Source organism: Scardinius erythrophthalmus (genome assembly GCF_964197995.2).
Source record: "Scardinius erythrophthalmus genome assembly, chromosome: 18".
In the NCBI taxonomy this organism is placed as follows: Eukaryota; Metazoa; Chordata; class Actinopteri; order Cypriniformes; family Leuciscidae; genus Scardinius; species Scardinius erythrophthalmus.
This window is the reverse complement of record NC_138238.1, coordinates 3,127,561-3,141,250: the sequence shown is the minus strand read 5'-3', so window position 1 is coordinate 3,141,250 and position 13,690 is coordinate 3,127,561. Positions and strand designations below refer to the sequence as shown.

Below are 13,690 nucleotides of genomic sequence, written 5' to 3'. Positions count from 1 at the left end.
GTTACTATCCTGAGGCCACGGGTTACTATCTTGAGGCCACATGTTACTATCTTGAGGCCACGAGTTACTATCTTGAGCCCACGAGTTACTATCTTGAGCCCACGAGATACTATCTTGAGGCCACGAGATACTATCTTGAGGCCACGAGATACTATCTTGAGGCCACGAGATACAATCTTGAGGCCACGAGTTACTATCTTGAGGTCACGAGTTACAATCTTGAGGCCACGAGTTACTATCTTGAGGTCACGAGTTACTATCTTGAGGCCACGAGATACTATCTTGAGGCCACGAGTTACTATCTTGAGGCCACGAGTTACTATCTTGAGGCCACGAGTTACTATCTTGAGGCCACGAGTTACTATCTTGAGGCCACAAGATAGTATCTTGAGGCCACGAGTTACTATCTTGAGGCCACAAGATAGTATCTTGAGGCCACGAGTTACTATCTTGAGCCCACGAGATACTATCTAGAGATACTATATTGATCAAATATTTCTCATCAAATATGAAATTGAATAATATTAAATGTATCATTTTACCAACACTAACCCTTTTGTTCATTGCAAATAGCTCATTTTACCAACATTAGCTAATTTTACCAACATTAGCTAATTTTACCAACATTAGCTAGCTTCTCTACCATAAAAAGACATCTCAACCGTTTGGTAGAGCATGTTTTGAAAAAATTATTTGACCCTTATAAGACTTATTTTTGTTTAATTAAGTTACATAATTCTGTTTAACAAGTCCTCTGAAACGATAATATGTCAACGAAATAGTTTTACCTTTAAAAGTCCCGCCTATATGCGTCATCAAAGGATGAGTAAATTTTCGCTGTGTCACGTGCTGTTTGAAGGAACAATGAAAAGGCATGCTGCTCACAGACACAGCGCCATCTAGTGGATTTTTTTTTGCATTGCACAACTACACCAAACAATAGAGATGGCTCATTCAGGTTGAGTTAAGCTTGATGCATTTTTTAATTAAATATAGTGACTTAAAGTGTGGTCTACCAAACGGTTGAGTAGTACCTTAAAGGGTTAATCAAAAGCGACTTGCAAATGAGAACAATAGAAGCAGTTAAACTAACAAAAGGACAATAAATTAAAATTTAGTTTAAGGGGCCGTTCACATATAGCATCTTTTGCGCGCTCAAATTCGTTATTTCAAATGTATGAATTTTCTCCATGTTTTTTACGTTTTTTACGATGGAGTGCACCCAAACACTACAGGTTTTTTTCTCTTCTCCGTAAATAAATCTTGTAGCAGAGCTACAGCGTTTTTCAGTGGTGGAAATCCATTACTAAACTTCCTGGTCGTTGTGGATAGCGCAGTTCATGGTTTCATAGCAACGACAGACACCACGGGAGCGCAAGCGCTTTGGAAAGGAGGAGAAAACGGTGCAACTTTCCGCGGTTTCTTAGACGCGATATGTGAACGGCCCCTAATTGTACTGGTCTTTTTACACACTGTATCTCAGCCACATCTCCAGTCACTTACCACACAATGCAAGTTCTCTCCAGGGGTAGACCATGGCATTGACAGACTGACAAGCACTCACATATGACTGGACAGAGCGGCACAAAACTTCATTACTGTTCCCAGAGATGCACACATCAAACACACAGTTATCAAAATAGGCCTGCGGATCTACAGATCCATGGCAGAAGCTAAAGGGACCCTGGTTGTCTCTGATGATCCCACACAAGGCTTGAGTTGTGCTCTCATCTTGGCACAAAGGACAATGTTCCCCACAGCCATGATTGCATGACATGTCATTTTCAACCATCCATTCTGCCCCAAACTGGTCTGCTGAAGGTGCCAGAGCACCTGAAGGAGTGAGGAAGTCATCCTCCGGGTGGCCATTAAAGTTACCACAGATGCCACACATAATTCCACTGTACTGCACTGGCACAACAATGTTGACCTCCCAGGAACCACCATAAATGACACTGAAACCAAAGTCAGTGGAGACATAGACAAACTGTCCTGTGGAGAAGATAGATACTCGACCAGAGTCAAGATAGACAGGGAGGTTTCTGATCTCTTCATCAACCTAATTGAAGAAAAAGTTGAGCTTGTTTATACAAACATTCTTATCAATAATTACAACAATAAAGTTTTCACATATACTCAATGGCAAAATACTGTAAGTGGGACTTGCTTACCTTAACAGCAGAATAACCATTCATGTCCTGTGACATGTGCACAAGATGCCCAGAGACATTAACAAAAACTTCAACAGTTATTGACACAGGCCATCCATTCCATGCTTCATTTCGTGCTTCCACTTGGAAGTGTGGTAGTCCACGAGTATCATTACATACTGTGGCCAGCACATATCGGCATGTGCCTTGAAAGTCAAAGTAGGTTCTATCAAAGGAGATATAATGGGGATCTCCAGAAGCATAACAGCTACCATGTGGACGAGGATGGCAGCCATACTCCCCCTCCACCACACTGCAGATTTCTTGGTCACTGCAAGATGATGGTGTGCAACGGACATTTCCAGTGATTCCATCACAGACACACTGGAACTGGCACTCTTCTCCATGCCAGAACTGTTCTCCAGGCTGCCGATAACGGCCATCATAGTGGCAGCCGCAACCAGTGGGGGGAACACAGCGATCTCCATCCAGCACTAGTCCATCATTGCACTGGCATCCCCCCTGGCATTGCAGACCGCACTGGAAGGGAAACGAGAGGCTAGGGCAGGACGCAGGACAGGATGTGCCACACAGTTCAAAATGGGTATTTGCTGGACAGTTGGGATCTGGGATAATTAAAACAAAATGGGATGGAAAAGGTAATGAATGATCAGAATTTTGAAGAATATATATACTTTTTATTCTTTCACTTTATCTTTATCACTTTATAAGATACTAACCACAGTGGGTAATACTTCTCCATTCTCCAACTGCAATGCCATTGTGTTGGCAGTGTAGTGTGTACCCTCGCAGGGCTTCACATAGAGCCTCCCTGGCACCCTCCGTTTGCTCCAGCATCTGAATGCAATCTTCAATCCGCTGCCCTGGGTCTAGTGTTCTGCTGCACTCAGCAAATGGTCCATCGTTCAATGCCATGATGTTGCAGAGCTCACTGAACTCGCTTCTGTTCTGATAAAGTCCTGGTTCCCAAATGTCAGCTGGGTCCTCACAGTGGGCTGACAGGGATCCGTCACGCCAACTATCGGCAAATAGCTGGGAGTCATCCAGCAGGACCCCATCTGGGCTGTAGAATTCATCATCAGTGTTTCCATTCAAGTTCCCACACAGACCTCCAAGTGTACCATTGTAAGTGGTTGGAGCCGTGATTCGGACAATGTGCGGCCAGTCAGCTCTAACGGTCACTCCAAAGTTTGTCTCCAACACGAAACCCCTCACACTACTGTGAAAGATGTGGATCTGACTGGAACCAACACTGATGGGAAGGCCAACCATCTGTCCATCCACCTGAGGAGAGTATACAAGTAAATTGATAGGTAACACTTTACAATAAAGTTCTTCTTTTTTACTGTTCATTTTTAGTTTGTTAGCTCAGGTGAATTAAATAATACTAACAGATAAAACTTTATATTTTAATAATTTTAGTAAATGTTGAAATTAATATCAACTAAGATTCATAAATGCTTTAGACGTATTTCTCATTGTTAGTTCATGTTAACTAATGAATTAACTAATGTTAATAAATGGAAACTTATTGTAGTGTTACCAATTGATCTAGCCTATGAGTTCTTGAAACTGTTCTTAATAAATGGAAAGAGAAAATAGTTTTTTAGCTAACCTGTACATTGCTACCTTCTCCCAATTCAATGGAAACATGAGTTCCTCCTGCCTCAAAATTTAGGAACCTGGAAAAGTCTTGAAGGCCTCTGGGTACTTTCTCCACTGTCAAAACAAAGTATGGCAGTTGGGATGGCCCCATCACTCTTGCCAGGGTCAGTCCACAAGCTCCTGGGTATCTGAAAGTTTGTCCATCAAATGTATAGTATGAACCCAGGCCTTCAACCGAACAGGTAGCATAACTGATGGGTCGGCAGCCCCTCACACCATTATGGAGTCCACACACCTCTGCTGGACCACATTGGTGCTGATAGCAGACCATTGACCTTCTACTGCAAAAACATTGTCTCCCACAGTCCTCGTCCAACACTACTGACTGTCCCTCAGAGTAATAGAAGCCCTCAAATGTGCAGCCACAGTTCACTTCAGGCACACATTGTCCAGCACTGAGGATGTACCCATCATCACAAATACAGCTCTCCTGATTGGGCAAGGGACAGTTTATTGGGGCAGCTGGGTTACTGCAAGTTGCAGGGCAGCTTGTTCCATTGGACTCAAAATGACTGCGCTCAGGGCATAAGATTTCTGGAAATGGAGGGCAGAAATACAAATTTGCATCAAACTCTGGATCTTTTACCTTGCACAAATATTTCAGTTACATTAAGTTGAATGCCAAACTTACTTAGAATAAAAACATAACAAGGCACTTACCACAAAAGCCTGGTTGTCTCCACTGTCCAAGTTGTACACCCTGCTGTTGGCATTGAGCAGAATACACATTGAGAGCCTGGCAAAGAATAGGCTGGTAACCTCCTCCTAAGCAAAGATCATAGACACAGTTCTCTATGTAGGTCTGTGGTGAAAACACAGAATGGCAAGATGCAAAAGGCCCTGAAACATCTCCCAGGATTCCACAGTGATTTGTGTCACTGTAAAGGCTCATTTCACTGCTGGTACAAACCGCACAAGTGAGACCTGTGCACCTGACATCATGGCATTCAGGATCTGTGTCCCCCTCTACCCTCCAAGAGTTTGCAAAGTCAACATCTGAGCTCAAGATCTCCCCAGAGACTGAACGGAAGTCATCTTCAGGATGTAGGTTATAGTTCCCACAAAGACCACATGTGGCATTCTGGTAGTCATAAGGTACAGAGATGGTGACATAGCTATATGCATCATAGGTCACTAGGAGACCAAAATCTGTGCTGATGGCCAAGGAAAACCCTGACTGATAGACTTGGATGGATCCATTGTGGAGGGAGAATGGTGTTGCTAGAAAGGTCCCATTAACCTTGACAATGTTGACAAAAAAGAAATTAGGAAGATGGATGGATAGCTGAACTCAACTCAACATTACAACAATACAGTGATAATTACCTTTGCCTCATAATAATGATCTTTGACTAGTTCAATTTCTTCATTATACACAAATACTCTGACCATCCGAGTCCATGACACATGTGTACTACCCCGATGCTCGTTTTTCCCCTCAATGCGATAGTACGGCAAACCATTTCCACAAGCCTAAACAATAATTCAAATTCAAAATCAGTAAAGGACAGTACAATCTCTTCTACAATAAATAGAAAGTCATAGTAACATTACTAAAATTACTAACCTCCGACAGAACATATGTGCAGGTTCCTTGAAAGTGAAATATCTGATTGTCAAAGGTGTAGTAGTGAGGATCACCCGAGATGGTGCATGTTTGTCTCTGAATGTTCTGACAAGAGTATTGGAAAGCAGCTGGACGACAAGCTTGGGAATAAGTACAGGGCTCAAAGCTGCACTGGATGCCACTTCTGGTACAGGAGCATCTCTGCTGACAGGTGGAATCACTCCAGAAGGATTCTCCCAGCTGCACTGGAAAACCTATAACAAAGAGTTTATGGATATAAACACCAAAAGTGTGTAATTACTGGAAGGCTTCACCTATGGCTCACTAACATGATATCATTGCATTTGTCATTCATAGTCTTCCAGAAATTAGCAAATATTTCATGCAATCAGAAAAGCAGTTTTACCATTAAACTGACAACCACGTGTTCCATGATCTGTTCTGAAGGCCCATCTGCCTGGCACATTGACATTGCTGCTGTATGGTAGGCTTGTGATGTCATTCTGGAGTGATCCAGTAATTGAGAAATGGTGACTTGAGTCAATGGTGTCATAACCAGCCTAATGATAAGGAAGACATTCAGATGTCTGATTATTTAGTCATAAACAGTTCAGTACATCATATCAATGTCATCTTGTACCTACCTGTACATATCGTTGAGTTGGAGCGATTGCACCGTAGTTCATTACAATAAATGAGAGATGGCCATTTGAAATCAAAACCACTTGGAAAGATGTTTCCTTAAAAAAAGACAAATAATATATATATATATATATTTTTTTTTAGTGAAGCAAGAAAACATGTGGTATACCGATTTTGATTTTTAAATGGGCACATGACGGTCTCCATGGTACCAAATTGTTCTACTTACTGTTCCTGAATTGGAGTAGTATGCAACTCTATCCGATGTTGCAACAAAGACCCATGAAGCAGAGAAACTCAAGTCAGGGAAGTATTGGTTTATGTCTTGGGTCGCCTGTGTAAGGACACTGCCAGAGGTGTACTGCTGATATGAGATAATTCCATTCCAACGGTTATCAATATCTGTCCAGAATGGAGCAATGAGGTCTTTCCCTCCATAAGCTGGGAACTGGTATGGAGAGTAGCTGGACCATGCCCCGTCAAAAGTCAAGTGTCCATTGTTGTTAACCTGAAATAGAAGAGGTCTGATTATCAGGTACAGGATTCTTAAAAAATATGCTACATTTCTTGTAACAGTAATTTAAACCACAGCGAATTGTCATATTTCCCATTTACTTTTTCTCAAAAAGTGTGATGTTTATAGACAGGGGTGCACATAACTTTATTGGTATGGTTCTCAAGGGAGCACCTGGAGATGCTGCTTGGTACTCACACTTTACACGGCACACTTATACTACAAGCTGTTGTCATCACTTTCCTCCTGACTGCTCTCCTCACTATCTTCTTTTCTCTTGAACATGGTAGATGATGATGATGATGTTTTTATTTTATTAACATTAATGACACAGACAACAGCAGGAATATTAGGCTGCTGTCACTTTAAGACTGAATACATGAACCGAATATTCTGACACACATCCAGTTTCTTTCTCAACAGTCGACTTATGACATAATCGAGAGAATTCTTGTCCAGATGGGTATTTTGACATTAATTTGTGTCTATGTATCTGTTCAAGCGCAAAATAATGCGAAAGAGGAATCAATTTGGTGTCTGAGCGCTGTCTGATGTCTCTCTCTCTCTCTCTCTCTCTCTCTCTCTCTCTCTCTCTCTCTCTCTCTCTCTCTCTCTCTCTCTCTCTCTCTCTCTCTCTCTCTCTGCGCGTGCGCTCACTTCGGGTGTGTGAGGCTGTGCGCTCAGATAACAACGTGCAAGTCCTGATTTTTTCCTCTTCTTCCACTTTTAAATTGTTTGAATATGTAGATTGACAAGTTGCACCCCTAATAATTAATGAAAACACGTATCATAATGATTGCTATCTTACAAGAGATAGAGAAAAATCCTACACCAGTTAGTAAAAGTGTCCCTGTCCCCAAAAATGTTGGTACTCAAAAGTACTTCTTTTTACATTTTCTGATGCGCATTGTTTATATTTACCACACATGCACCCCTGTTTATAGACATAGGTTTAGACACTCATAATCCAATATCCTCTCATATCAGATTGACTTACATAAATTTGGTTGTATGTTTGCCCAAAAAATATAAATGGCTGCTGGAGGTATATGACTGATGAACTTCCATCATCAATGCGTCCATTCACTGAGTCTCCAGTTCCAAATGGATAAAATCGGCTCGTAATATTGATGCCATTGTCTGAAAAAACAAAACAAAACAAAAAAACAGCATTGTAAATGTGCATCATTTCAATTTCATTTACCCTAGTGTCCCCATCATAATATTTGTATTCTCAGTATAATGAAATGCATATTATGTATTATTGTGGCCATATATCAGCATGGCTGTGATTTCCAGTGGCCTTGTGCCTATGGCTGAATCCCTTTAACATAGCTCATAATATACTTGCCTATATGGCTTTATAAATTATTTTATAATATTTACTTGCATCACAAACACATACCATGGATCTGATTTTCTCATGCCAAACAAAAATCCTCCAGATTGAAAAATAATACATTATATTACCAGTCGTAGTGTCCATGGTTATAGTTTCTGTTGTAGTAGTTTCATCTGTGGTTGTCTCTGGCATGACAGTAGTAGTGGTAGTGCTTATGTTGCTTGAATCTAAAAATATATAAATATTACATACAAAAAAACAATGATCACTTACATAAACAAAGGGCACATGTAAACATATTTACCTGCACAGTAAGCCAAACTGCAGGTAGTTGGGCTCACAAACTCATAGACATAATAATCTCCTGGACAGGCTTTGACTTTAATTGGATTGGATTGGAAATAGCAGCAGTTATTGCTCCAGTGACCGCAGACATCTCGAGTGACCACTCCATCCTCAACTCTTGGATGTCCTCCGTTCAGCCACAGTGGAGCATGAGTGCCACAACTATACTCATCAACACATGTGTCTGGCATCTGAACGGTCTGACCCAGAATGAAGAGACGGTACCAGCCGTTCCAGCTGACCCAAGTGTCACACATTATTTGAGAGGAATGTTGATTGTTGGTGGCTCTCCATGAATCATCCAGGACATTGTAGTTGTAGCAGGGGTCAACAGGGGGAGCTGTTGTCACAGAAACATTACAAATATACATTTTGCTGAATGAATAAATGGGTGTGATTAAAAAAAGAAAAAAATTGTTGAAGTTGAGCTATGAAATGTTGTCTTCAGAACGATTTTTACTTAAGCTCCCTGTTTCATTTGTGTTTTAAGCTCAAAGCTGAAAACAATTGGTTGTGAGCTTTCAGAACATCTCCACTCATTTAGCTGACAAAACAAGGGTTAAAAACAGCTGAACTTGAGTCCCTTTGCAAATTGAGTATCAGTTTTAGTACCACCTTATTTGAAGTTCCAAGCGAGCCGTACGATACTAAAATGTGACGTGTTAACACTGCAGATCACTGATTGGTCAGAGAGAATCGTCACTACCAGCGTCATTGGATTTGGTGCAACTATAACAATCAGTCTATAATCCCACCCACTTTATAGCGGAACTAAACTGCACTGGAAAAGCAAACCCAGCCAAATTAAAGCAAGCCGAGCCGTCATCATAAACTCGCACTCAAGTTTTTCCAAACCTCTATGAATTTCTTTCTTCTCCTGAATACAAAATAAGATATTTTGAAGAATGTTCGTTAACAAACAGTTTTGGGTCACCATTGATTTCCATACTATGGGAAATAAATACTATTTTACAATGGTGCCTCACAACTGTTTGGTTACAAAATTCTTATTTTTTATTTACTTTATTGAGTTCAGCAGATAAAACAAATTCATACAGGTTTGGAACAACTTTAGGGTTTGGGGGTTAAAAAATAAGTTTAGTGTTACAAAATGTATTTGAGAAACGTCTTGGTTACGGATGTAACCCTCGTTCCCTGAGTAGGGAACGGAGACGTTACGTCGGATGACGACGATTGGGGTTTCGCTTAGAAAGCCTCTCACCTTCGAGTATATAAAACGAGCCAATGGCAATGAAATGCCATGGGTCTGCGGAATTTGCATAGCGTATCTCCACCCACCGCAGGGGGTATATAAGGAAGTACGCTGCAATATGCAGATATGTCTTCGCTGAGGAGCCGAGACTGAACTCAGGCGTTTTTCAGCGATACAGCGGAAGTGGCAGGAAGACGTAACGTCTCCGTTCCCTACTCAGGGAACGAGGGTTACATCCGTAACCGAGACGTTCCCTTTCGTGGTCACTCCGAGTTACGTCGGATGACGACGATTGGGGTTCCAGTCTAATCACGCCACCTCGGCTGTCATCCAGTGCCCTGCGTAAGTCTGAGCTCCCTGTTGTGAGAATAGCACGAACGAAGGAGTCCTACTTAACACAGGAATACCAAGGTACACTGGGAAGCATATCTCAGGAGAAATATGCAATTATGCCCAACCATTAAGGGGGGGGACTTGAGAGACACATATGACCCAGAGGGATGCATATGGGGTATCACTGAGGTGTCCAGCCGCAGGTGGAATATTTAAACCCCAGGGGTGGCAAGGTGGCTTGCCAAGGGAAAGACACACGCTCAAAAGAGACTTACAGTGGAATACACATGTGGGGGTCGCCCAAAGGGGGGACCATGCACATGGAGGCACCTAGTCAAGCGCAAGAGCTGTGTTATGGCAGATTGGCATAACTCAGGCGTTGACGTAACCAGTGCTGGAGGAACTCAGAGCTTATCAGACTCACCTGAGAGAATATTGCACGTATCCCGTCCGTGGAGAGGAATGGCGAGCAAGCGAAGACACCTGAGCAGAATCTAGCACCGGCTGGTTGAAGCGAGTACATGAGAAGAAACTGGCTCTACTCGGAGATTATAGAATCTCGCGAATGTGTTGGGTGTCGCCCAGCCTGCAGCTCTACAAATGTCTGTTAGCGAGGCGCCATGCGCTAGAGCCCAAGAGGAAGCCACACTACGAGTGGAGTGGGCTTTCACACCAAGGGGGCACGGACGACCTTGCTGCTGGTATGCCAAAGCAATGGTATCCACTATCCAGTGTGACAACCTTTGCTTTGAGAGAGCCTTTCCCTTCAGCTTCCCACCATGACAGACAAAGAGCTGGTCTGAGGTCCTGAAACACTGCGTTCTGTCTACGTAAGCACGAAGGGTGCGTACTGGACAGAGCAGTGCCAAGGCTGGGTCTGCCTCCTCCAAGGGCAGCGCTTGCAGGTTCACTACCTGGTCTCGAAAGGGTGTGGTAGGAACCTTGGGCACGTATCCAAGCCGGGGTCTCAGGATCACGTGAGAGTTAGCCGGCCCGAATTCCAGGCACGCTTCGTCAACCAAAAATGCCTGCAGGTCCTCTTGATAGAGGCCAATGCAACCAGGAGCGCTGTCTTCATTGACAGGAACTTAAGCTCCACTGATTGTAAAGGCTCAAATGGAGCACTCTGCAGGGCAGTTAGAACCACTGAGAGGTCCCAAGAGGGTACGAGGGGAGGACGAGGAGGATTTAGTCTCCTCGCTCCCCTCAGGAACCTGACGATCAGGTCGTGCTTCCCCAAAGACTTACCATCAACTGCTTCGTGATGTGCGGCAATGGCGGCAACATACACTTTCAGGGTGGAGGGAGACAGCCTTCGCTCCAACCCTTCTTGCAGGAAGGAAAGCACGACACTGATCGGGCATTTCGTGTTAGAAGAACACCAGTTGACGAAGAGGTTCCACTTCAACGCATAGACATGACTTGTGGACGATGCTCTAGCGGAAGTGATGGTAGCCACCACCGCAGGTGGTAGGGTACTCAAACCTGCCTCGTCCCGTCCAGGAGCCACACGTGGAGGTTCCAAAGATCGGGACGAGGGTGCCAAAGGGTGCCCCGTCCCTGAGAAAGGAGGTCCTTCCTCAGAGGAATTGGCCAGGGAGGTGCTGTCGCGAGGAGTACTAGTTCGGAGAACCAGGTCCGGTTGTGCCAATACGGGGCAACCAAAATGACCTGCTCCTCGTCCTCCCTGATCTTGCGCAAGGTCTGCGCAAGAAGGCTCACTGGGGGAAACGCATACTTGCGTAGGCCCCGCGGCCAGCTGTGCGCCAGTGCATCCGTGCCGAGCGTGCCCTCGGTCAGGGAATAAAACAGGTCGCAATGGGACGAGTCGTGGGAGGCAAACAGGTCTACCTGTGTGTCGCCGAACTGATCCCAAATCAGCTGGACCGTCTGGGGATGGAGTCGCCATTCTCCAGCGAGAGGCCGAACTCGAGACTGCCGCCTGGTTCAGGTGTCCCGGGATGTAAATGGCTCGAAGCGACCTCAGATGCTTCTGACTCCATATGAGGAGGTGGCGAGCGAGTTGCGACATACGGCGGGAGCGTAGACCACCCTGATGGTTGATGTACGCTACTGTTGCGGTATTGTCTGATCGGACTAGTACGTGCTGACCCCTGAGCAGCGCATGGAAGCGGTGCAAGGCGAGACGTACAGCCAGCAACTCGAGGCAATTGACATGCCAAAGGCGCTGGGGTCCTGTCCAGGAGCCCGCGGCAGCATGACCATTGCACATGGCGCCCCAGCCCGTGGTGGAGGCATCTGTTGATACAACAACATGCCGGGAAACTCATTCTAAGGGCACTTCGGCCCGTAGAAAATTGAGGTTCGTCCACGGGGTGAAGGTCTGACGGCAGGCTGGAGTCACTGGAACTCGGAGCGTGCCGTTACGTCGGATGACGACGATTGGGGTTTCGCTTAGAAAGCCTCTCACCTTCGAGTATATAAAACGAGCCAATGGCAATGAAATGCCATGGGTCTGCGGAATTTGCATAGCGTATCTCCACCCACCGCAGGGGGTATATAAGGAAGTACGCTGCAATATGCAGATATGTCTTCGCTGAGGAGCCGAGACTGAACTCAGGCGTTTTTCAGCGATACAGCGGAAGTGGCAGGAAGACGTAACGTCTCCGTTCCCTACTCAGGGAACGAGGGTTACATCCGTAACCGAGACGTTCCCTTTCGTGGTCACTCCGAGTTACGTCGGATGACGACGATTGGGGTTCCAGTCTAATCACGCCACCTCGGCTGTCATCCAGTGCCCTGCGTAAGTCTGAGCTCCCTGTTGTGAGAATAGCACGAACGAAGGAGTCCTACTTAACACAGGAATACCAAGGTACACTGGGAAGCATATCTCAGGAGAAATATGCAATTATGCCCAACCATTAAGGGGGGGGACTTGAGAGACACATATGACCCAGAGGGATGCATATGGGGTATCACTGAGGTGTCCAGCCGCAGGTGGAATATTTAAACCCCAGGGGTGGCAAGGTGGCTTGCCAAGGGAAAGACACACGCTCAAAAGAGACTTACAGTGGAATACACATGTGGGGGTCGCCCAAAGGGGGGACCATGCACATGGAGGCACCTAGTCAAGCGCAAGAGCTGTGTTATGGCAGATTGGCATAACTCAGGCGTTGACGTAACCAGTGCTGGAGGAACTCAGAGCTTATCAGACTCACCTGAGAGAATATTGCACGTATCCCGTCCGTGGAGAGGAATGGCGAGCAAGCGAAGACACCTGAGCAGAATCTAGCACCGGCTGGTTGAAGCGAGTACATGAGAAGAAACTGGCTCTACTCGGAGATTATAGAATCTCGCGAATGTGTTGGGTGTCGCCCAGCCTGCAGCTCTACAAATGTCTGTTAGCGAGGCGCCATGCGCTAGAGCCCAAGAGGAAGCCACACTACGAGTGGAGTGGGCTTTCACACCAAGGGGGCACGGACGACCTTGCTGCTGGTATGCCAAAGCAATGGTATCCACTATCCAGTGTGACAACCTTTGCTTTGAGAGAGCCTTTCCCTTCAGCTTCCCACCATGACAGACAAAGAGCTGGTCTGAGGTCCTGAAACACTGCGTTCTGTCTACGTAAGCACGAAGGGTGCGTACTGGACAGAGCAGTGCCAAGGCTGGGTCTGCCTCCTCCAAGGGCAGCGCTTGCAGGTTCACTACCTGGTCTCGAAAGGGTGTGGTAGGAACCTTGGGCACGTATCCAAGCCGGGGTCTCAGGATCACGTGAGAGTTAGCCGGCCCGAATTCCAGGCACGCTTCGTCAACCAAAAATGCCTGCAGGTCCTCTTGATAGAGGCCAATGCAACCAGGAGCGCTGTCTTCATTGACAGGAACTTAAGCTCCACTGATTGTAAAGGCTCAAATGGAGCACTCTGCAGGGCAGTTAGAA

The 13,690-nt window shown here is 45.2% G+C and overlaps 1 protein-coding gene across 1 annotated transcript in view; it reads right to left on the bottom strand.

Moving 5' to 3' along the window:
* LOC308706834 (alpha-tectorin-like) overlaps positions 1–13,690 on the bottom strand; it is a 39,392-nt gene that overhangs the window by 10,488 nt on the left and 15,214 nt on the right. Inside the window, exons 12-24 of the mRNA XM_081392700.1 lie at positions 8,206–8,586; positions 8,030–8,128; positions 7,557–7,699; positions 6,275–6,553; positions 6,048–6,143; positions 5,810–5,963; positions 5,404–5,657; positions 5,163–5,309; positions 4,497–5,076; positions 3,787–4,370; positions 2,891–3,455; positions 2,172–2,776; positions 1,504–2,059 (exon numbers count right to left, since the gene is read on the bottom strand). Of these exons, the coding sequence (XP_081248826.1) occupies positions 1,504–2,059; positions 2,172–2,776; positions 2,891–3,455; positions 3,787–4,370; positions 4,497–5,076; positions 5,163–5,309; positions 5,404–5,657; positions 5,810–5,963; positions 6,048–6,143; positions 6,275–6,553; positions 7,557–7,699; positions 8,030–8,128; positions 8,206–8,586 (4,443 nt within the window). The remainder of the gene's footprint in view (positions 1–1,503; positions 2,060–2,171; positions 2,777–2,890; positions 3,456–3,786; positions 4,371–4,496; positions 5,077–5,162; positions 5,310–5,403; positions 5,658–5,809; positions 5,964–6,047; positions 6,144–6,274; positions 6,554–7,556; positions 7,700–8,029; positions 8,129–8,205; positions 8,587–13,690) is intronic.